The 26,191-nt window shown below is 37.3% G+C and overlaps 1 protein-coding gene across 10 annotated transcripts in view; it reads left to right on the forward strand.

Annotated features, from left to right (window-relative positions):
* Positions 1–26,191, forward strand: part of LOC139473941 (neuron navigator 2-like) — a 733,750-nt gene that overhangs the window by 127,869 nt on the left and 579,690 nt on the right. For 9 of the 10 annotated variants that reach the window (XM_071256765.1, XM_071256766.1, XM_071256768.1 and 6 more), the window contains exon 1: positions 7,477–9,174. The exons of the other annotated variant lie outside the window; for it this stretch is intronic. In XM_071256765.1, the coding sequence (XP_071112866.1) occupies positions 9,064–9,174 (111 nt within the window). In that variant the 5' untranslated portion in view covers positions 7,477–9,063. Of the gene's footprint in view, positions 1–7,476; positions 9,175–26,191 lie in introns of those variants that run through there. 10 annotated transcript variants of the gene reach the window in all.

Consider the following 26,191-nt stretch of genomic DNA (forward strand, 5'->3'; position numbering starts at 1 on the left):
GACGGAACTCTGCACAGCGAATCGCAGTGCCTTAGACGACTTTGCCACCCGTGCCCCGTTAAAAAGAATGAGGCAGCTAGATGGGTCAAAAGGTCAGGCTCAGATAATCATAATAATACCAGTCCACTTATAAGGCACAAGACTCCCCACACAGGTTCATGCTCAAAGTCCATGACACCATAACACAAGATACATTCGATTTGCATTCTGAACTCCATGGGGAGTATTCAGCTAGATAGTGCATTGCATTAGGATGGGTACCAGGTAGGATAAGGATTTCCTTTTGTATCCAACTTTTGTTTACACACATGGAGATGAAAGAATTCATCTCTGAGAATTGATTCTGCAATGACTTTTTGGAAGAATGTAAAACAACATCTGGAATTTATATCTGTTTCTGTACATTTGATACATCTAACGCATGCATGGTGTTAAAAAGAATGAGGCAGCTAGATGGATCAAAAGGTCAGGCTCATTGTACCCTGTTGGCATGGATTGTTGCTCATGATATCAGTCACTGGATTGTCTGGTGCAGACTTGATTATTTACAGACTGCCATCACATGACTAGAATAGGGTAAAACACATCTTCCCGATCCAGTGTTCACCCTTGCCGAACTAGGCTGGAATTATGGAGTTTATTTTGGCTGGGCTAACGAGTTTATGGATAAGAAGAAGTGTTGGGCTAATGCATAAAAATCGCGAAACTCAATTGATATCCGGTTTGTAAAATGCTGTGCAATTTCAGTCGATTGCAGGATTTGCATGTATACTGCCAACTCGGCGTCAACATATATTTTACAAATCAATTAATGGTTTTAATCAAGCTCCTCACATGATATGGTGCACTCTGCGACTTAAGACCTGTTTTATTACAATATAGATCTTGATTATCGATCAGATTGACCTGACTGGGCACCGCCATATTGTTTGAATCAAATGCAAGTGATATGAGAAGTGGAATCTGATTGGTCACTTGGAGAGACATTGAGCCCAATAATTTCCACCTAGTTCGGCAAGGGTGGAAACTTGACTTTTACAGTCAGTTAACTCCCTTGCCTCAGGATGATGGGATAAACGTGAGTTCATTGTGCAAATTAAATAGTTTGTTCATCATTCCAGCCTTTGAGTATTTTATTCTTTTGGAAACTGCAAAACAAAATTTGAAGGCCAACGCATACATTCTTGGAACTATCGTGTCAATTAGGACTGAGAAAGCCAGCCCTGTTGATTTAGGAAAGCCTGACCTGTTGAAATGAGAGAATCAATACTTGATGAATTAAAAAAAATGTAATTCTTTGACTTAGTGTTTGCTAGCCCTTAATTGGGTAGGCTTATGTCTGATTTCAGAAATATAAGATTCTAGTTTGTTGACTGACAAAAACACCATCTGGAAGATTATGATTGAATTGTGACATGTTTCTCCGAGTGACAGCTGTTGATCTCAGCTATAATGTGAATGATGTGATGATGATGGTGATGATGATGAAGACGATGATGATGATGATGATGATGATGATGATGAAGATCAATATGATGACAATGATGATGATGAAGATCAATATGATGACAATGATGATGATGAGGATGAAGATGATGATAATGATGATGACTATGATGATGACGATGACAATGATGATGATGATGATGATGATGATGAGACAATGATGATGATGATGACGATGACAATGATGATGATGATGATGTTTTTCAGTATGACACTCATGATGATGATGAAGATGGTGGGCTGCCATGACAAAGTGAATGTGCGAAAGATATTATTTGGTTTTTAGCAGTATGACGACAATACAAAACGGAAACCAGAATTTGTATCAATCGTAGGACTATGAGGAGAATTGAACACAACTCTTTGTACATGTATCATGAAAAAGCGTTTATCATTTTGCATTCCCCCCAAATATGACAGACTTCAGTCACTTATTCTCATGCAGGGGCTATAGGGTAGCTTATTGGTTAAAGTGTTGGCTTGTCACACTGAAACCTGGGTTCAGTTTCGCTCATTGAATCCCTTTATTGGTGGCCCTGCTGCCTTATGCCACACTCACGCACTCGCAAACTAAAAACAATAATGACATCACTGGACAGGACAATATCATTTAAACCCTCACAAAAGAGGCATTCTACAGACATTTGACATGTGATGAAGTTGACAACAGATTACATAATCAATAAGAAATGGTCATGATTTTTTCCACTCTTAAATTATTTCTGTTGAAATGGACTTTAATTTGTTATAAAAAAATTCTCAAAATCGGTCTGGTGATTTGGACTTTGCATGCAGAGACGTCAACTTGCAAGAAGAATCAATTTACCTAAACAAAAAAATGCGGCTAAGCTTATTGGATCCCGAAGAAATTGACTTTCTCATGTAATTTTGAGTAAGGTGAGTTCGGGGAGGGTTGTTCTAATTGATTTATCACAGATTCCATGTAAATGACACGGAACTATCCAGGAAATCTTGGAAAAAGACCGAGCCAGGAAATCCCTAATCCAGGTGCTACAAGATGCAAATGAGAGGAAATTTGGGGCTCCAAAATAAGGTTTTGTGCGAAAGTGTCAATTGTTTGGTTTATTTAAAAATAAAACATAGAATTTCTGCCAGGTTGTCCACATATGGTTGATAATTGTAGGTTACCAGGCTGTCTACTGTCGCTCCCACATCCAAAAACTCTACAACCATTATGGCTTAAATCTGACATTGATGAGTTCCTTGTGATTCGATGTGAGGTTATTTTTATGGCTGTCATTAAACCTTCAATATGGCCATCAAGGGAGCAGTTTAAAGACACAAATTTGTGTAAACACCACTTTGGACCCTTTACTTGGCTTTGCAAGTGTTTGTGATGGTGCCACCTGCAATCATTATTGTTTATGGTGTTAGTTCCATTCTAATTGCTAAAGTTTCTTCAAATTTTATAAAAGTACTTTCTGGTGTTTAGACTTCGAGATCATAACAGTGGTTGGTGTCCCATGCTGTGATATTTCTAAATAACAATTTAAAAACACACTCACTCACTCATACAAATCACTTATGAACTTCATCTCTAAGATATAGATGCCGCAATATAACTGAAATACTGTTCCAAGGGTTGTTAAGCCCAACTCACTACTAGCTTTTGATGTAAAAATATCATATTAAATAAAAGTGACAAAACCTTTCAATATTCAATAGAAATCTCTGCTAAAAGCAGAGTCAATTGTGCGATTCCGACAACATCATGAGCATGTGTTTATGAATCACTAAATTGTGATGACACCAGGTGTTCGTGAATTGATGATCATGTTCAGGGTCATTTTAGAAAAATTAAGAGCATTTTGAACAATTTGGGATGTCATCATTTTTGGAACAAATATGTGAAGTGTGTCAAACACAAACAGAGCATGACATATTGGTAAGTTCACTTGACTTTCAGCCAGGTGAGCTAAATAAGGGCAAATAAATAGTGGGTACCGTATTTGACGTAATAAGCGCCCAGGGCGCTTTCAAACTAAGAAATAGGGGAGTCTTATTAGAATATTATTTTGGTGAAAAAAACCAGAGTTTAACGATAAATTTTGTGGTTTATGCTGACGGTCTGAACTGTTTATATACGACAGATATGTTTTTCCAGAATTGAATTGCCCATAATTAAGGGTGCATATAACACACGAGCGCGTATTATACACGAATAAATAAGTCTTGTGTACCTTGATCAATCAGAAGGGGTGCTTATTGGGATTGCTCACTTGCCAATATATTAGAAAATATCACCGTGGGCGCTTATTAGAGCAGGGCGCTTATTACGTTGAATACGGTATATGAATTTGTTAACAAATGCATTTTGACACAGTAGCAGTGATCAAATCAGGATAAACAAACAGTGGCTACTATGGATGTGTTGTCTCAAGGAATTCCAAGGCCGTAATAATTTCAGAAAGGGAAGGATTTATTCGACGGTGAAAGTGGTCAGTAATTGAGGTGTTCATGTGGGACGAGCTCAAGATTCCATAAGGGAAGTGACGACAACCTTTACTTCAGATCACCACCCCATTACCTACTATGACTTTATATGCATGACCTAGACCTTTAAGGTCAGGCAGTCAGCTGACCTTTGACCCTGAAATAAGTATAGGATCAGACAAATGGCCTTTCAAGGATAGTAAGATTTAAGGAGACAGCCATTTTTTAAAGCTCTGCTTAAATCATTTACAGGAGTCCTGATTGCATGTCTGTGTTTGTTATTGCCAAGGGTTACCCCCACTTTAGTCTATAGCATATTTGGCATGCATACACTAATGATCAGTCTGTTATCGCCAAAGTAAGTGCTTAACATGCAAGCACCTCCTCCAACCAAATTAACAAATTCAGCCGTGGTTTCCGTGCTGTGGGTTAAGTGGATTGTGTGCTCCCACAGCATATGGAATATTGGATCAGGAATGATGGCTCCAAAAGTGCTGTCTTGGTAAGACCAACTTGGACGTCAGGTTCTGATTTATATGGGCTTCTGATATTCTGGTTCTAATGGTGTGTTTCCAAAAGACATATTTTGAATGAAATTATAGATGATGATGATGATGATGATGATGATGATGACGAAGAAGATGATGATGAAGATGATGATGATGATGATGACGATGATGATGATGATGATGACGATGATATGATGATGGTGATGGTGCACACATTCAACATCAGCATAAATCAATCCTGAATGCAGCAGGTTCTTATGCAAGATTATCATCTACAAATCATCAATGTACAAATTAAACAGGATTAAATGTTTTACAGAAGACTGTCAAACAAAGTCCAACAGAATAAACTCTTATACTGAACACTGTTAAACAAAGTCCAACACGATTAACTGTTATACAGAACAGTGTCAAACAAAGTCCAACAGAATAAACGCTTATACTGAACACTGTTAAACAAAGTCCAACAGAATTAACTGTTATACAGAACAGTGTCAAACAAAGTCCAACAGAATAAACTCTTATACTGAACACTGTAAAAAAAAATCCAACATGATTAACTGTTATACAGAACAGTGTCAAACAAAGTCCAACAGAATAAACTCTTATACTGAACACTGTTAAACAAAGTCCAATGTGATTAACTGTTATACAGAACACTGTTAAACAGAATCCAACAGAATAAACTGTTATACAGAACACTGTTAAACAAAGTCCAACAGAATTAACTGTTATACAGAACACTGTACGTTAAACAAAGACCAACAGATGTAACAGTGTCATTCCTAACCTATCAGGAATCCCCAAACAGACTATAGCATCACTGGAGTGCTGCCTGCAATCAGTTTCGCATCACATAGACAAGAATTGTCATTTCAGACCAGAAAAAGAAATAAACGATGTTGCAGAGCTAATTAGCTGCAGCGGATGAAAGTGTGCATCTAGATGTGTGCAGTCGTTTCATGTAATCGCAAGTCTGACATTTGTAACAGGATTCAAAATTACTACCTCTATTTTCATTACCATGTGGTCAAACTTAAACTGCCACACAGAGTTGAGAGATCATTCTCAGATGTACTGTGAAATTACATTTGTAGGAGTAGCCTGTCTCTACTCCGCAACTTTTATTTATGCTAGAGATAATTAAATTGATCAAATAACAAAATTGAAATGTTAGGTTATTTGAAACTGTTGCTACTTTCATTACACATCTGAAGCACTTTAGGGGGACCTATGTTTTGGATTTAGAGGGAAGAAACAGCAATCTATCGGCCTGCCTCGCAATCCATATTTTTTATCAACCCAAGTTAATAAACCATACACGCTTTCACATCACTCTAACTCTAATTGACATATAAAAATATTTTAGATATTTGTGAAGAAAAAGTGAAAAATCTGATTCTACTTTGATATTCTGAGACAGAAACTTTGCCATCTTTACTTGCGTAAATGGTATTAACCGACATTGAGCTATCAGGATATAAGAAATAAATCTTAAATGTGATAAAGTAAATATGATTCAGTTTCAAGTTTAAAATGACATTATCTATGTGTGAGGTATTGATTATTCATCAATGACCTTATTCACATTTTTCACACATTTCTTGGTATAGAGAGTTCATCGAGTTATTTCTAAATCCTTCATACTGAAATGGAACAGATGTGTGTATTTTCTCAAATTATCATCTAAGGTGGGATATATGAATGCAGTTCTATTAAATGACAAATCTACAAACATATACACCAAATTATGCAAATATTTGAATGAATTATCATAACCTATCTAGCTATGACATAAGCATTCAAATCAGTTTACATGTTATGTAATTGAGTTACACAAGATCCTATGCTTTGTGCGAACACCTTGGTATTGTTGTATTGTATGAACACAATGGATGACATGTATTGTTTCACAGACTTGGGTAAGGCTGGTGCCGACATCAGCTTCCAGCTTTCCCGCCGCAAATGAAAAATTATAGATTTGTCGTTACTAGAGTGGCCTTGGTGAGGAGAGAGACGGAATAGGCTTACAAGACTAGCTTCAGTTTATCATTCATGGAATATACGCTAGCCCTTCAGTGTATCTAGATGCACATTGAAATGAAAGCAGATTGATATTCTGGCACTCTTCTCCCAGCTTAATGCCAATCTCTGGAGAAATAATAGACATTTGTCCGCCTGCTCTTCTGATCTGGAGTAATTTGACCATTCTCGATGACTCCATTTAAAACATTGCGCATTTCTCAATTGCAAGCACACTCCCAGACATTATAAACACTCGCAGTGCCATTACTTAGGTAAGCAGACGGCCACATTAACAATGGATAAGCATTTGGGGGAATCGTGCCAAAAGTATCATCCCTGTGTCCGTGACTTACGCATGACACATTAACTATTGATCATGTTAATATGACAACTTACCAACATTTTGTATATGTGTTTATATTAGGTCTAATAGTAGTGCTGTTTAAGTACATATAAACAATTCATCATTTGCGCCATTTTATTCAAAATCTTCTTAATATTTAATTTCTTTAGATGTGATTAATAATCCTAGGTGGATGAAAGCTGATGATAAGAATGTATTTTTCTATGCAAACTACCAGACGCCTACATCTGTACTGAGTTCAAATTTGATCAGTCAAAGACTGATATACAGTACTTTTATATTGATTATTTGAAGAAAAATGGATAAAAATTGTTCAGCATTATATCCATAACACATTAACAGAGTTTGTCATTAACGAACATCCGCATCTGCCGAAAAAAACAAACTTGTTCCTGCGTTGCCAAGGTGAACAAAATGACACCCACTTGTGTGGAGATAGTGAGATTGCAGTCTTAGTTACACTAAAGTAGAGCTACCATTCTGCCTGTCCTATCCTCTCTTACTTGCATCAGTCAATTGTTGCTGCTGAGCAGACGTAGCTGAACCTCCTGCTCTGCCCGTCTGCTAGGTGTTCAGAAGACAATTTGCCTGTCAGCTATAAGCAGAGGCAGTGGTTGCAACTTGGTGGCAGCAGAGGAATGGCTGAATAAACAAACATGTGTAGTGGAGTAAGGTAGTAGCAGTGTGTTCCGAGTGATTGGAAAGTGTACGTCTGCTTCCAACTGGAGGTCCGTCTGTCAGTGGGTCGGGACAGTGCTGAGATCGGGATATGCTGGAATGGATCAGTATACAAACATGTGTAACAGTGTATTCGGCTTGTGTGTAGATTGATTGGAACTGTATACCTTTCGGCATACGACTACGGAGATAACCCGTCCTGAGAATAGGAGCAGGTTTTTACAATAGAAGATCAAGTGATGGATTTTAGTGGGATGCCTTCAGGATTCGTTTAAAGGATGGATGATTATTGTGTGGAATGCTTTCATTGTGGATGGTGACAGTGTTATGCAACAGCTGTTATTTACCCGGTTGGATCATGATAACATAAATGTAGGTATCACAATATTTGGATAGAAGAGTGAGATATATTTATACAAAATCTAAATGTGTTTATAAAATAATTGATTAAATAGGAAATCTATTTTATCAGAAGACTCATTCACAAAAAATAACAAAACTGTATATATATTCATGGGATATTATAGAATATTCATGTCTGCATCACTTTCAGGATTGTTATGTAGTCATTTTGGCGACAGTTTCATGGGATTTGTTAAGAGCCTTTGTACAATACTGACATGTCACCAGTTGATTTGAAGATACACCTCCAGGCTCAATCAAGTGAAATGAATCTGGCAAGTGACAAATGAACTTCTGGATGCTGATACGAAATATGTGACATGCTGTCAGGCATGTGTTTCATGTGATCCAATCCTTGATATTTATGCCAAAATCAAATGTATTACACCATCTGCTCAGTGCGATTCTAGGGTATATTTCTCCACCAGACCTGGATTGTTTGTCAATGGATTACATAGTCAGCGATGCCAATTTCCAGATCAGCCTTGTCGGTTAGACAAACACATGTTGGATTCCTCGAAATAGGCACCATTGGTGATTGGAAAGGTGCTCTGTGTTTAATAGCTGGTCTGTGAGTTGATGAACGGTACATGAACAAATGAAATGAATGTTTTATTGAATAAGCACATGGAACCGTTTTACCAGGAATTATTAGACAGGTTACTCTCTGGCGCTGATGGAGTCATTTCAGAACTGAGTCTTAAGCAAGTGGTTGGGTTGTTGAATATTCTGAAATGGTAAACAACTGCATGGTATCTAGTCAACCCTACTTCAATCTCTGATGAGCGATCCCTTCATATTGATGTGTCTACTGACATTTGTTATGCTAGGCAATCCTTTCATATTACCAGGATGTTGTTTGCAATAATATATGTATATATGGACGGGAACTGGCTAGTTGCTAATTGGCCAGTGGAGCACTTCTTTTGACCGGAGAGTTATTGGAATCACTTCTCAATGGATACAAGCCACGCTTCAAGGATGTGAGAAGTGGATGGTGATTTCGGAACGTATTATGGAAGAAGAGATTATGTTATCGGATGATGGATTCAGGATTGGATTTGTACCAGAGTTTTTTCGGGCTCGTGGATTAGGATAGGATTTGGATACGGATAATCTATCGTCATGGCAACAGGTACTGTGGCCCCGCCAAGGATGACACGGATACCTGTCCCGGCAAGCAAGCAGGGTCATGGGTCATCGTCGTCTTTTATTCAGTCCAAGAATAGACTTATGGTAAGTCTCCATCATTATGTCTTGACACTTGATGCTTGAAGTGATCTTAGAATATTGCTGCTGGCATATTAAAGGTGTAATTCACTCACTCACTCAAAGTGATATTTGAACCATATGGTTCGTGATGAAGGAAGAAATTATGTGGAAATATGCTGACTTATACTTATTAAATATGTATACTACTCAAAAGAAGTTAAGGATCACCAGATTTTTTCATATTAGTATAGTTAATCTTTTTTTGAGTTGTATAGGATGTGACCTGCTGGTGTGTGTCATTTTATGGCGAGGACAGTTGTTCATGCCATCGACCTCAGGTCCAAACTACTATTTAAAGGGTGTAGTGATATATCTGTAACACACTGATGTTAAACTAAGCATACTAAAAAATAATATTTATGAAAAATAATAATAAAAAATTATATGATAATAAGTTTAATTGCAAGAAAGAAGATATTAATTTTTATTGCATGACACATGATCATGAATTTTAATAATTGTTTCTGTTAATGGATTAACAACAAAGAATTATTTACTATTGCATTTCATAAAATTAATATGTATAGGAACAAATGCACAAATGGTTAGTGTCTGATAATGCAGTATGATTAGATGCATTAAATCTTATTAGTTCCTGCGGTAGCCTTGTGGTTGAAGCGTTTGCTCATCCTGCTGAGGACTGGGTTCAGTTCTCCACATGGTACAATGGTGGCCCCACCGTGAGACAGCTGGGTTATGGCTGAAAGTAGTTTTATCCATACTTACTTACTCGCTTCTCCATGAATATGACACACTTAAACACCTCTTATCACTTAATGAAGTGAAATAACATATGTTGAAATTGTACACATGATATCTATTGATTTTGTCCAACTCCATTTAAATTCATCATGGTCACAGGTAATTCGAGCATTCACAGGTTTTGCTATGAACAAATACTTCATCAGTTCGGAACACAGCTGTGTGAACGTTTTGTATGTTATTGATTAAAATCTGTGTTGATGAAACAGATATTGATTTCAGGGTTATATTAGGTGGCACTATTGAAATAGAAAAATGACAAGTAAAATAAGATTCAGATTTCAACAATGCTCACCTTATAACATCTCTTCAGTCATCATTGATCAATTCAAGCACCACTGAGCAGCTAAGATTTGGATATCAGGTGCTACACATATAAATCATCATCATCATCGTCATCATCTTCTTCTCTATCATCATCATCATAGTCATCATCATTGTCATCATCTTCTCCACCACCACCATCATCATCTTCATCATTATTATCATCTTCTCCATCATCATCATTATCATCATCATCATCATCATCATATGGAATCAAGATGGATCATAGCAATGGAATCCCTACAGATGTGACTGTTTTGATGTTTAACAAACATATGTAGACATATCCATTTATGTATATGGTTGCTTATCAAACTAGTGATGCATAGTGATTTCCTTTGGTCGGATGGCATTGGATGGAAGTTGATATGGATAGTTGATACTATTCTTGGTTATTGGTAATAATTCCTATGGCCATGAAACCTCTATTACATCATTGCCATAAATCCTGTAGTTTGGCTGTCATCACACTTCAAAGAATATCAGAAGAAGAAAAGAAGATTTTGAACTATCCATAATCAGTTGTGCAAGTAATAGTATCATGTTGCACAGGACCCTTGCTTACTTAATACCTTGTCATTTCAATCCATACACATTGACAAGTTTGTATCTCATACAGGCTATAATAAGATCTTCCACACTTTAATAGGAGTTAAACTGGAATACTGTTCAAAGTGGCGTTAAACCCAACTCACCCACTCCCTCTTAAATCTCTAACCAGTTCCTGAGCAGTCGACTGCACTAGAACATGGAGGACATTTCAGGCTTGATATTGTTGAAAGATGAAGATGCCAGGGGATGCAGGGGGGCAGGTGTCTCAGGTGCTGCTTTTTGTGGTGCAGTGTTGAACTGTTTGGACAAGCCAGAAACATATGATCTGCAATCCACTCATCCAAAATTCTTCACAACCATCCATTCCCTCAATCACCCACTCACCCAAAGGTCAACTCATCCACAAAACTACACAACCATCCACCCACTCACCCACTCATCACTCACTCACTCACCCACACACCCAAAGGTCAACTCATCCACAAAACTCCACAACCATCCACCCACTCACCCACTCACTCACTCTCACTCACTCACTCACTCACTCACTCATGTGTGAAGCCCATTTCTGATGTCCCCCGCCGTGATATTGCTGGAATATTGCTAAAAGCGGCGTAAAACCATACTCACTCACTCACTCACTCACTCACCCAAAGGTCAACTCATCCACAACACTCCACAACCATCCACCCACTCACTCACTCACTCACTCACTCACTCATCCACTCATCCACTCACCCACTCACCCAAAGGACAACTCATGCACAAAACTCCACAACCATCCACCCACTCACCCACTCATCCACCATTCAGCCATTCCGTGCATATTACCACCATAAATATAGTTAGAGTCATTCAGGAATGAATTAGGCTATTTTGATTGATATTACAACACACTCAAAACTCTTTTCATTTTAAATTTGCCTCTGACTTTCAGCTGAACCACACTTGTGGATGTTGAAGGTGATGGTCCTGTTGTATATGGTTATTTAAAACCGTTTCTAATCACTACAGCTACACAACACTTGACTTTGTCCTGTAATAGCCATAGATCACCTCATCGAACGTCCCCTGACAGTTAACAAGGCTCAGTTATCAAGGGACTTGTAGTCAAGGGACTCCTATTATCCAGGTCACTGCAAGAAAAATATGGCCACTTTTCGTTCCAGTATATTCCATTAGAATTGTTTCATGATGAGATTGACGGATAGATGTAGCAACAGTCATACATAGTTTAAAGGTTCAGGTTTAAAGTTTTAAACAATTCACATATATTCAATTTCACAATGCTCTGATTGGAAAGGAACACATGGTTATGGATTCTTACAGACAGCATGCATACTTGTGTGATAATGCATGCAAGATTTATGTGGTAACACATGCATAGTCATGTGATAATGCATACTTGTATGATAATACATGCATACTTGAGTGATAATGCATGCAGACTTATATGGTAACACATGCATAGTCATGTGATAATGCATGCATACTTGTGTGATTATGCATGCAGACTTGTGTGGTGAGATGCAGTCATACGTGATAATGCATGCATACTTGTGTGATAATGCATGCATACTTATGTGGTAACAGATGCATACTTGTGTGTGACAATGCATGCATATTTATGTAGCAATGTATGTATGATATGCCTGCATTATTTCCATTGTAAATTCCAAAACATCTTTTTTGAAGATTTCTGTCAGTTTAATATGCCTGCATTATTGACAATGTGTATTCTAATATATCTTTTTGAAGATTTGTGTCAGTCCAGAAGCATGTACAACCATCTGCACACATGAATCCAATGTGCATGCATTCATGTAGACATACATGTGTAACAGGAAATATCAAGGCAGGGAAATATGTAAAGAATCAATTTGGAACCAATAGTGTAGAACCCTACTCTAAACCATTTACACACAAATGCTTTCCACAAATATTTTGCCTTGAAAGTCATGGACAACCCCTCATTTTCTAAAACAACCTTTGAAGAATAAGGTTCAGGTAATTTTCAAGCTAATTTGTCTTGCACAGACATTTTTCTTGGCACCACTGTCAAAATCAGTGCCAAACATTGGTAAACCTCCAGGAATTTTTCAACCAGAGTTCTCCAGCAAACAAAATGCATCACTAGATGCCAAATTACCAACAATACTGCTCATTGCCTTAAGAAACCTTGCAAGCCGCATCAAATTGGCACCGGTCGTCTAACCGATTATAGCCTTGATTTTCTGGAACCAAAATATGGTACCTTATGTTGCCAGGAGCCCTGTGGGAATATAATGTCAGTTGAAGACAAATAGGTAGGCTTCAAGAATGCCAAGCTAATCCAATATTGATCATGTTAATTAATGAGAAATGAGATAGTCATCTTGTTGTTTTACTTTGGGGGCAGGGAAGACCAGAGGTGAAAAATGATTAGTCACTTGGTCTGGGGGCAATCTCTTGTCCATTTCAGTTTGTAGCTCCCTGTCAATACAAGGAGGTTGTAGATTTCAGAATGAATTATTGATTCCAGACTGTTCCTATAACATTTTTGAAAACATTCCATTAAATATTCAAATTACTCTGACTACAGAACGTGTCAGATTGTTGGAATACTGCTGAAAATATTTAATCCTGGTAAAATGACGGACTGGGAATGAAAAATGACACTTGCTGATGCCTGATGCCTGTCACATTTGACAGTATTTTGTCGTGAGGGTTCATCTGCATTTCATGCTGTACATTACCAGTAATGAGTGTTCACTAGTTGTCTTAGCATTGCCATGGCTTTGGGTTTCATGAAATTGTAAATGTCTACAGTCTTCATCTCATGCTTGCCATAAAAGGCGACTATGCTTGTCGTAAGAGGCGACTAACGGGATCGGGTGGTCAGGCTCGCTGACTTGGTTGATGCATGTCATCGATCCCAATTGCGTGGATCGATGCTCATGATATCAACCACTGGATTGTCTGGTCCAGACTCGATTATTTACAGCCCGCCGTCATATAGCTGGAATATTGCTGAGTGCGGTTTTAACAACAAACCAACCAACCAACCGTCTGCATCCCCCTTTAGGGATTCTGGGTTACAGTATACATGCTCATGCTGTATCATAGTGATGATACCAGGTATCCTGCTCCACCAGTGGCATCCATCATAAATACATGCAAAGGCAAGTCAATTGTTCACCTAAAGACATAGATGGGAACATAAAATAAATAGATATATACTAAAATGGAGTATTAATGGGATAACTCATTATCCTAATTTAAAAAAGTAAAATGATGCATCAGTTGGACTGAAATGTATTGAAGTCAGAATAAATCATGAAGTATCACATCACACTGATAAATCATATTGCTGTCAGAATATCACGATTTCATTACAAATTTATAAATTGTTACACCTCTATTGTCAACTTGGGGACACATCACTACACTGCTATCCATCTTTGAGTGTGATGGGGAACCTAATGGTGAAAGTGTTTTTTCATCATGCTGGAGACTGACTTGGAATTTCAAAATCTCAATGCCAGAGAATAATCAGTTTCGATTAACTGCCAAAACAGCTTCCATGGGGTGTAAAAGGCAAAATAGTGATAAAAATTCTATGAAAGGACCCCTGAAAATTAGCGATGACACCAGCTGTTTTCAAAGAGGATGTCTTGCTATATCGGTAGCACTTGCCACTCACACAATTATCATAAGAAAGCAAGTGTTTGTTTGTTGCCTGTGGTGCCCGTGATGCCTGTGGTGCCTGTGATGCCTGTGGTTCCTGTGAAGCATTGCGTAAAGCCTATTCTTGGTGTCTTCTGCTATTGTGTGGATCGAATATCATGAAAAATCAGCATTAGACCATACACCTGTTGTTTTACAGTTCTTTGTAATGCCTTCAATGAGACTGGATTAAAAGTGGCATTATAACCAGGGTCATTATGGCATTATAGTGAGGGCTCCATGGCACTATAATGAAGACTACCATGGCATTATAACCAGGGTCATCATGGCATTATAGTGAGGGCTCAATGGCACTATAATGAAGACAACCATGGCATTATAACCAGGGTCATCATGGCATTATAGTGAGGGCTCCATGGCACTATAATGAAGACAACCATGGCATTATAACCAGGGTCATCATGGCATTATAGTGAGGGCTCCATGGAACTATAATGAAGACAACCATGGCATTATAACCAGGGTCATCATGGCATTATTGTGAGGGCTCCATGACACTATAATGAAGACAACCATGGCATTATAACCAGGGTCATCATGGCACTATAATAAGGGCTACATGGCAGATAATGAAGACCACCATGGCATCAACATGAGAGCCACCATGGCATTATAATGAAGATGACCATGGCATTATAATGAGGGCCATCATGGCATTATAATGAGGGCTTCATAACACTATATTGAAGACCACCATGGCATTATGTTGAGGACCACCATGGCATTATAATGAGAGCCACCATGGCATAGTATCAGGTCCAAACTGAATCTCCACATATTGTTTTGTTAAGAATGGCATAGTCCTCAACAGCTGTGTCAAGATATTCATTGCTTAACATAAATCAATTTAACCCTATTTAACAGTTCAATGAGACACTAATGTTAATGTTCTTTACACACTGTTAATAATTCACAGACATGTTTGAGTTTCACACTCTAGTTAGGGGAAAGAAATATTTCAAGGCTCAAATTTAATACATTTTCAATTATTCCCAACTCAAAACAAGAAAATTTATTCTGGAAAATAAATAAAAGAGAGCATCAAAGGAAACAAATTTTAGGAAAGAATATGTGATAATGATTTATTGATTAAATGAAGAACATTTGAATCCAAAATGCCAGATTTCTAGTTAAGAGCTACTTGCCCTATAAGCCATGAGTTCAAAGGTCACCATTACACACATCACAAGGTAGCGTCTGATTTGAAATTTGTCCAAAGTATCAAATAAGACCAAAATAAGACTCCATCTTGTAAAGGTATTGTACAAGGTCTGGCCAATCTTAACGTGACCCCAATTATTTCTGAACGGAGCATCGTTGGAGCATGTGTGTGTGTGTGTGTGTGTGTGTGTGTGTGTGTGTGTGTGTGTATACTGACACCACCATGTTGGCACTATCAGTTTCTTGTCAGCAGACTTGCAGGATCAATGGGCGCTTACCAAATATTGATTAATGCAAAGACAAGCAGGAAGGAGAGAGCGAGAGAACGAATTGCGAGAGGAAATGCTCAGAAAGGGTCTTGGCTTTTGTCGGAACTGCCGTGCCATTTCAATAGACGCAATTTGAGGAGCTCGTCTAATGAATAGTGTGATAATTGGAGAACAACAATGATTTGTTTGGTGACAAGTGCTGTGCAAACCATTACCCAGTGTATATGTGTGAACCAGTTTAAGATTAACAAGTAAAATATGTAATCGTAAATCAGAAATTCAATGAATTTTTACAGATCTTTCATGTGTGTTCACGAACACCTGGTATCATCACTATTTGATAGTGATTCACAAACACATGCTCATGATATAACCGGGCTCATACAATAGACTTTTGGCAGAAATTCTTATAAATATGGAAAGGTTTTAGTTGCTTATATATATATATATGAACACGTCTTATTAAGGAGAATATATGATCTCAGCAGTGAAGCACACAATCACTACTTTGAAACAAGAGTTATTTTTCTGTTTCTGAGAACTTGCTCATTCAAGATTCTGTTGTTCTACATTATATAAATGTCACCATGTTTTTCATTTTTTTATGAACTGATTACCTTTTTAGTACAGGTTATTAAGTTTAAAAGAAATTGGAAATGAAGGTTAAACAACATTTATCAATTATTTGTGTTTTATATTAAGCTGGATAACCTAATGCATTGTGGGTGATTGCATTGGTCGTTCATCTTGTCTCTTGTAATTCGACACCAACCCATTAACAACCAAAGGACTTTTTAGAGATTAGAGTGATTGAATGAATGGAAAACACAATTTATGTTCTTTGATTGTTTTCTAAAAGACATTATACAAAGTGTGGGCTTTTTAAACATACTTTTCAGTGCTATGCTCCACATGACTTAACAGCAGTTTGTAAAAAATGTTAAAATAGGATTATTTTTTCCTTCAGTGGTTCACAAAAAGCATTCAAGCTAAGCTACTTGTTTACAATTTTCCCTGCAAATTTCACTCATGGTTGAAAGACATTTAATAGTATTTTGAGCTTAGCACAATTTATTCCTGGCCAGATTAGTTTTATGTTATAGTTTAGAGATTTATGAAAGGAATTCGTTGTCGGTAGGTTAGAAATAGAAAAAGACGTTTCCGTGTTTTTTGGTTCTTCAAAAAGTAATCTTAGTACATTTAATGTGTTCCACACATAGGATAGCTAAACTAAGGATTTTGATATCAAATATATCAAGGATTTATCAACAGATGTTGATATATTTGATATCAAAACACATCAGGGTAAAATTCTATTTATCATCCACATTTATTCTTCCAATTTTTTATCCCACTGGTTTGAAAAAGAAGGGGATATTGCAATCACCTTGTCCATCAGCCATCCATTTTCCATTTCCGGAGCAGAACTCCAAAACTGTTAAATACATCTTGATGAAACTTTCTTTATAGATCAGTCTAGCAGTGAACTGGCGCCCTTTGATGATTTTGGATTTTTATTTTTTAAATTTCATTTTCATGATTTTTCATGATGAAAACAAGTTGTTTTTCGTGTCCGGAGCAGAATTTCAAACTGTTAAATTTTTATTGTCGAAACTTGCTATATATATCAGTCTAGTGGGAAATTGGTGCCTTTTGATGATTTGGGATTTATTATATTTTTATTTTTTAACCATGGCAACAAGTTAAACATGCACTGAAATGGGGACAGTGCTCTTTTTCAGAGCAGAAATCCAAAAGTGTTTCTGGCAGAAACTTGCTACACAGATCAGTCAGGTTGTGAACCTGTGCCTTTTATGATTTGGGATTTTAAAAAATACAGCATTATTTTTCTCTTCACTGAATTGAAGGTTTCCAATGGCAATGAACCTTTAGTGTTGTAGAAGTAGCCAAACTCCATTTCTAACTGCACCAGACTGGAGGATATGCCATCTTCTGATGACACTTGTTCCTTTTGTAACCAGTGTCTTGATTGTACAAAAACATCTAACCAGCTTCAGTATCAGGGAGATTAGTGATGTCATTTGATTGTGACATCATGGCAAGTGATGACATCACAGTGGTCTGCATGGCATTAGGATTCAGTTTCATTGTTGTGATATCTCCAAGGCATCACTTGACCCCTCCCAACCAATATCTCCTGTGGAAGTCAGTTTTTGAAGAATAGGTCTTCAGCAACCCATGCTGGCCATATAAGGCGACTATGCTTGTCGTAAGAGGCGACTAACGGGATTGGTAGGTCAGACTCACTGACTTGGTTTATTCATGTCATTGATTCCAATTGCGTTGATCGATGTGCATGGTGTCAATCACTGGATTGTCTGGTCCAGACTTGATTATTTTCAGACTAAAATATTGATGGGTGCAGCGTTAAATAACAAACAAACAAAACAAAAACAGTCTTGATGATACATAATAGGGTGCTGCAAGAGTGCAACCTCCCTTTCGTAAATGATGACACATCCAAACTATATGTTGAATAAAAATGTTTTGCTCAATCAATGACCATTCCACATATATGTATTTATAGTTGTTGTTTTTTTCCAATTCTTTGAATCAAGTATATTATTTTGCTGTTTGGAATGTTTTTCCCTCTTTCAATAGACCAATCAATGAATCAGGTTAGGAACTATTATCTAAATGATATTCAGCTGAACTTTAACATGCGTGACAGCATAATATTAATAAATGATAAATAGTATTGGTCTCCAGGGAATCATTATACAAGGCCTGTAACCTATAGTTCAGTTCATCAATCTCCTATTTGGTCCTGGCATTTGGCTGTTCTTGGTTGTGAGGAAACAGTTGCTAGGAATAATCACACCTAGCAAATATGTAGATAGACATGGCTTGAATAGGCTGATGGAGAGAGCTATCTGTAAGAATTTACAGGAATTGATCAAGGAGAGCTGTATCGTGCCATGACATCCGAGTGCAGAGACGCCTAATGGGACGTACTTTGACTGTTAGTTTTAAGATTTTCGAGCCATCTTGGCATTATTTGGCCATGATCATTCATTTTAAAATAGTGTTTTTGTGGGGTTTTAGTGTTTTCAGTTGGGATTTTCAGCATATGGAATGACCTTTTTTACAAGGGATCAGGCCTATAGACATTTCACATATGGATAAAAAAATGTAGGTAAAAAGTGATACATTTGCATTAAAAAAATGGCAAAAGGTAGCAATCTCTGTAGATTTTACAGAAATATTCCAGTGAGCAGCAGTTGGGTCACCATAATTGATCATGACATTTTCATGTTTTATTTCATTACCCAGTGAAAAATGATGAAGAAAATGAAAGTCATTGTATGATTTTAAAATTTTAACATGCCACTTTAAGTCGCCACTTCAAGTATTGCTAGCAGGGTGAAAAAGAAAGTTTAATGGCCGTGTTTTCCTTGTATCATGATCATGATAGTGTTGACACACTTAGGTGGAGATGTCGTGATCGCATGTGACCATATCTACTTTGGAGGTTTTTATTACTGCAATCTGTCAACAGACTTGACGGAAGGAAAAGATCAGTGACTCCATAAACAAAGTAGTAAACAAGAAGACAGACCATCAAGCGTGGTTTCATCAAAATGAATCTTGATCAGACTGGTTTCAAGATTAAGCTTAAGCTAATATTCTCCTGGTAGTTCTTCTACCAAATTGACATCAATGAAGTCATAAAAGGCTGAGATGTAATATGATTTCATATGTTGATCAAATCATAGGATATTACTTTTTAGGACAATATGTAAGATTTGTGATGTGATAATACTGTTGAAATCTTTAATTAGTTCTTGAATGAAAACAGTAGTTGTTGGACAAGGTTGTTCTTGTTGATATGGGTGTTTTGAAATGGCCTTCAGCAACCCCTGCTTGTTGTAAGAGTTGACTAATGGAATTGGGTAGACAGACTCGCTGACTTCATTAATGAAAGTCATTGCTTCCCAATTGAGTAGACGGTTGTTCATGATGGCGATCACTGGACTGTCTGGTCCAGACTTGATTATTTACAGACCGCTGTCTTGTAGCCGGAATATTACCAAGAGAAGTGTTAAAAAACAAACAAACAAACTTTGAGATTTCCTCCTGCATCAAACTAACTTGGTGTGATGGAACTGAAATACTGTTCAAAGTGGCATTAAAACAACACTCATTCAAAACCCTGGCACAGCCAATGCACGGTACTGAATCATGCAGATGATATAATATGATGTGATACATCGCTTTTCTAGAAATTGTGTTTGATGCTAGTTGTATATCACAGAGCCGAATTGTCCCAGCTCTTCAGTACATCACTAATCATCTTATTTTTTTTATCGATGATGGATGGTCAAAGTTTCATTTTCAATTTTGATTTCCTGCCACAGATAAAAAAGGAACTATCATTTCAAACCCTTATAACGAACAAGTTCCTAATTTTCTGCCTGACTTCAAAGAAGTCCTTCAACATGAAAGAAACATCACCCTTGGTTGACGTCAAAATATAATGAAAATTAATTTATTACTATTCTTCAATGTTACTAATCTGCAATGAGAGATAGCCACAATGAGTCTCCAGCCCTCCCTGCAGAGCCTATGTTCAAATTCAGTCAAGAGCAGTTTAATTTTTGGGTTTGCACCATTTTAAAGGTTAAATTACCGTAACTGTTTTGCACAGGAAACTGGTCTATTTGAAGTGAGGATAGACCAGTTTTATTGGGGTGATTTGTTGCCAATTTGAGGTAGTTATGCTTAAATTGATTTCCTGAGCAGTGTGGCAAAAAAGTCCAATTTCAGCTTCGACCATTTTGTAAAAACTAAAACACTGATAGCTAGGGATCCTTTGAACTGTGGTATAAGGAATTTGTGTGGATTTACTCTGCATTCAAAGTCATTCTGCCTACAAGTTTGATGTTTTACTTTCTCTGTTAATCATGTTTCATTTGCATGGGGAGGGATGTAAATAACATTTACAGGCTGTGTGAGGTGCCAACATGTCCGAGAGCACCAATAGCCCTTTGTGCTGAAACATGTATATTTGTCACTGTAAACATTGATGGTTTAGACGTTACTGTCATGATAATTGACACGTTTCCTTTACCCTGTGTGAATCGCTGCAGAAGATGTCCCAGTATCACATGCTTGATGTACAAGCTGGCTAATGAGGATTGAGTGGTTAGTATGGTTTACTGTGTCACTGAGCTCTGGTGTTGATTTTGCTCATGCTATCGACCACTGATTTTTGCCTACTGAGGTGTGATGATATACAGGCCCCTGTGACATGTTGTGATTATTGCTGAACTGTAGCATTAAACATCATTCTTTGATCCACTGATTCTCATATGAAGGAGGTTCCTTGCCTGGCCGAGATTTATTATTTACAGGCCACCAAGATATACTGAGGTATTGATGACTTGGGCATAAAACAACATTCAGATGCTCACTTACTCATTTTTCTGACCTCTGACTGACTGACTGACTGACTGACCTCTGACTGACTGACTGACTTTTGACTGACTGACTGACTGACTGACTGACTGACTGACTGACTGACTGACTGACCTCTGACTGACTGACTGACTGACTTCTGACTGACTGACTGACTGACTGACTGACTGACTGACCTCTGTCTGTCTGACTGACTGACTGACTGACTGACTGACTGACTGCAAATAAAGGGGCTGAGTTTACAGGTTGGTTTATATATTTAAAAGTAAGTTTAATAAATAAGTAAACAGAGATGTTTTGCCATTGTCAAGAAAATGTGTTGTCTGGAGCAGACAAGTCGGTGATCAGTGATGTGAGCATAGGTCGTTTACATAGAGTAAAATCTTGTTAGGATAGATAATCACCTATGCTTTCAATCAGATTCAGTGATATTCCTAAATGTTTCTACCTGCGGCACTAAGCCACATTCACTCACTCACTCACTCTGGTCAATCAAATAGGGGAGGAATAATCTTTCAGGTACATGGTTGCCAGTTCCATCAGGTTCAGCTGAATAGTAGGAAGATTCACTGAAACCATCTTGCTGTAGACATTGAGAAATTGCAACTGAAAAGTCAAGTCTGAAGCCTGAAGAACTTTGTTTGGTCTTTTACAGTCAGCAAAGAACGTCCTCATATGTTAATGTTGCAATCTACTGAACATGATGCCAAGAGACAATTTCAGGCAGGTAGACTCAGAGCTTTTGTTACAGACTACTGATAGAGTATTTCACCTGAAGCCTTTTGTTGAATACACAAAAGGATGACAATCTATTGTTTAGCAGTTGCCTGGTAACCAGATGACCAATAAGTAACATCAGTAATTGGAACATTCTTGCTGTTGTTGGACAGTGTGTTTCATTCCATTGTTGGTGTGGAGAGGCTGGAAAATGAAGAACATTATTTGTGACAGGAAGATGATTTCATTGGCACCATCTTCTCAGTTGCTGGCTAATTCAGGTTAATGACCCCTTTCCCGACTACTCACGAACACACAGGGGTGGTCGGGTAGCCTAGTGGTTAAAGCGTTCACTCATCACGCAGAAGACCCGGGTTCGATTCCCGACATGGGTACAATGTGTGAAGCCCATTTCTGGTAACCCCCGCCGTGATATTGCTGGAATATTGCTTAAAGCAACGTAAAACCATACTCACTCACTCACTCACTAACACACACACTAAGAAGAAAGACTTGTCTTGAAAAATCTTTTATTCAGTCTCTGTGAACTCAAAACATCAACACCAGAGAACAACGGATCTTGACCAGACGCCAAAACCGATTCCCTAGTGCAAAAGGCAAAACAGCAGCCCAAACAATTAGAATGGCCCTCTGAAAACCAGTGAAGACAGCAGGTGCTCACAGAAAGGACGCCCATCATTATCAATTATCCGGGGCATCATATCTCATTTCAGTAATGGTACTTAGCCTTCAGTATTCATTGCCATACCTTTGTTTTTGAATCCAGTTTGAATGGTATGAAAACTGTGAAGATCTGGGGTAGGATAGGTCTTCAGCAACCCATGCTTGCCGTAAATGGTGACTATGCTTGTTGTAAGAGGCGACTAATGGGATTGGGTGGTCAGGCTCGCTGACTTTGTTGATGCATGCCATCATATACCAACTGTGTGGATCGATGCTCATGATATTAATCACTGGATTGTCTTGTCCAGACTCAATTATTTACAGACTGCCGTCATTTAGCTGGAATATTGCTGAGTTCGGCGTTAAACAACAAATAAACAAACAAACAGAAATTCTGGGTAAAACAATGGATTCCAGCATCCCTTGGTTTCAGAAGAGGTGACTAAGTTGATTGGGTGGTCATACTCAGTGACTTGGTTGATGCATGTCATCCTAACTCATTTGCCTAGATCAGTGCTCATGATGTCAGTCACTTGATTGTCTTGTCCAGACTATATTAACAGATCGCCTTCATGTAGCTGGAATAATGCATATTATCATACCTCTATGTCAGAATGATGAGGTCTGACTGGTTCGTGTGATGTTGATAAACTGGTGATATAACTGGAAAACTGTTCAAAGCAGTGCTATAACAAACTCACTAACTCACTTATACTGAATAAATTGTGTGAGCGTTTGAAATAATCAATGACTGAGCATTTTTTCACGAAATCGGATACTTGGACTTTTTATCAGTTTTTCTGTATTTCTGAGATTTATTATTGATACCTGTCATATGATATTTAAGTTATTATCAGTTTCTACACATTTCTCATATAATTACAAATATCTGCCTTTGGATATTTTACTTATCATTTTGTCTGTATTTCAGAAATATAACAATAATATCTGTTATATGATATTTAATTTATTATCCGTTTTTCCACATTTCTCATATAACTACAAATATCAGCCATAGGATATTTTACTTTTTATTTTGTCTTTATTTCAGAAATGTAACAATAATATCTGTTATGTGATATTTAATTTATTATCTGATTTTCCACATTTCTCATATAATTACAAATATCAGCCATAGGATATTTTACTTTTCATTTTGTCTTTATTTCAGAAATGTAGCAATAATATCTGTTACTGGGGGGATATAATATTTAATTTATTATCCGTTTTTCAACATTTCTAATGTAATTACTAATATCTGCCATAAGATATTTCAATTATCATTTTGTCTGTATTTCTGATATTTTAATATCAATATCATCCATATGACAATGCCACAAGATTCCATGTATGTCAATAGGTGCATTCGTGCAGTTGTGTGAAATCACAAGGCAACCATGCTGAGAAGTAAATGATCAATTTCACGTATTCCATGTAGTCCAAACAAGGAGTTAATTATTGATTCCACAGAGAAAGGAGAACTTTGTTTTGCATTTAGAAATTCTAGGTTAATGGATTCCAAATGACCTTGACATTTAAAGAATGACGGCACAGTAAAAAACTATCTGATCATGCTCTGTGAGGTGTACAAGAACTTGAGGTAAATTTTTAATGCACTGAAAATATGCCAGATATGTTTCCAGAATGATATGATTGAATGAAAATGATCTTGTTTCGGTTTTAGACTTGATATCTAAAGGGACAACGTCAGTGTCATGTGTTTTTGTTTATCCCTCTTTCTTCTGTATTCTAGCTAGAAATCAATGGCATTTAAGTTTCTGTTCAACTTTTAATAAGCTCATATAAATTATTTTAATTATAATAATTTTGCGTTATGTAATATTATAGCAACATGTAAGTTATTTCAAATAGTGCTATAACCGCATTCACATTTGTGGTTAAAGGTGCACCATCTAATTTCAAGACTCCAGATATAAATATGACTTTCATTTCCATGCACTATGGAAGGGCACCAGAATCTTTTAAGGATTCTGAAGATTCCTGGAATTCCCTGTGCCCAATTTTTGTACCCGGAGCTGACCAATGTCACTGTAACCCAACAATTCTTGACCATGTCATCAACCATTGGTTTGTCTGGTTTAGTCTTGACAATTTACAGTGGTGAACTGTTACAGGCATAAAACTACATTCAGTCACCCGCTTCGACTCACATTTGATCAGGAAAGCCATTATTTATATTATATTATTATTTATAAGCTTTCTAACAGCCTCAGGCATTGGGGTAGCCTAGCGATTAATGTGTAAGCTTGGCATGTCAAAGACCAGGGTTCACTTCCCCTGTATAATGCATGCCCATTCTCGTTGTCCTCAAGCTATGGCTCGAATGTTGTAAAAACTGCATTGGACTCACTCACTCACTGACTCACTCACAGTAAGGTCTCAAGTCCAGGAGTTTCCTATTCTGGGTCACCTGTAATCTATCTAGATGACAACGATTTTGACCAAGCAATCTCCACTTTAGTTGTTCTGTACAAGAATTGGAGAAGACCTCCTACGGTGACCTTTGTGGACAAATGCCAGAGATGTCTTGATATTCAATGAAAGTTAAACACATTTATTATTGCAGTCTTAATAGTTAATCATATATATTGGTTAATAATGGACAGATTATGTCACAGTTAGTCCAAGTACTTTGCACATATTTTCAAAATTCAATTTCTTTGATGTTTGTGTTCTTAATGAGCACTAACTTTAAACTTAAGTGATATTGTGCATCCGGTTGAAATGCTTGATCATTCACATGCTCATCCATCTCATGTACATTTCATCTGTAATCAATAGACACTTCAAGCTCCTTTATAGTTTTGAAGGGAACCACTAAGCCTAAAGACACTGTTTATTGTTAAATGTTGGCACTTAGATTGCAATTTAGCATAGCAGGGATCAGTGTTCAGAGAGAGCTGGCACTACGAGCATAAACAGATCCAATTTCTTATGATATTGATTCCAACTTTTTTTTCATTTGGTTGATGCTACTTTATTGCTGGTGGCATCTTAAATTTCACAAGAATTTCATGGAATTGGATTGCATCCTTTTTAATATTGATTTTGTGGAGGAATTTTGGAATATTAATACCACAAATATGAAAATAAAAAATATAAATTTGTTGAAAGGGTTTGGTTCAGGACTCTGTGCAGTTGTCATTCAAATTTGAGTCAAGCTTAATCCAGTTGCTATGATATTGTAGTTTGAAACCTGTTGTCTCTCTTGGCGCTTGTATGCATGGGGAATGATTTTTAAAAATGATTAGCATTTGAATTTCAAACTAGGTCATTTAATCTAATGCTTTTTGAATTATTTTGAAACCTGAGATGGCTTGCAAAAT

The sequence above is a fragment of the Haliotis cracherodii genome, unplaced genomic scaffold (genome assembly GCF_022045235.1).
Source record: "Haliotis cracherodii isolate W230 unplaced genomic scaffold, xgHalCrac1.p SCAF_3, whole genome shotgun sequence".
Classification (NCBI taxonomy): domain Eukaryota; kingdom Metazoa; phylum Mollusca; class Gastropoda; order Lepetellida; family Haliotidae; genus Haliotis; species Haliotis cracherodii.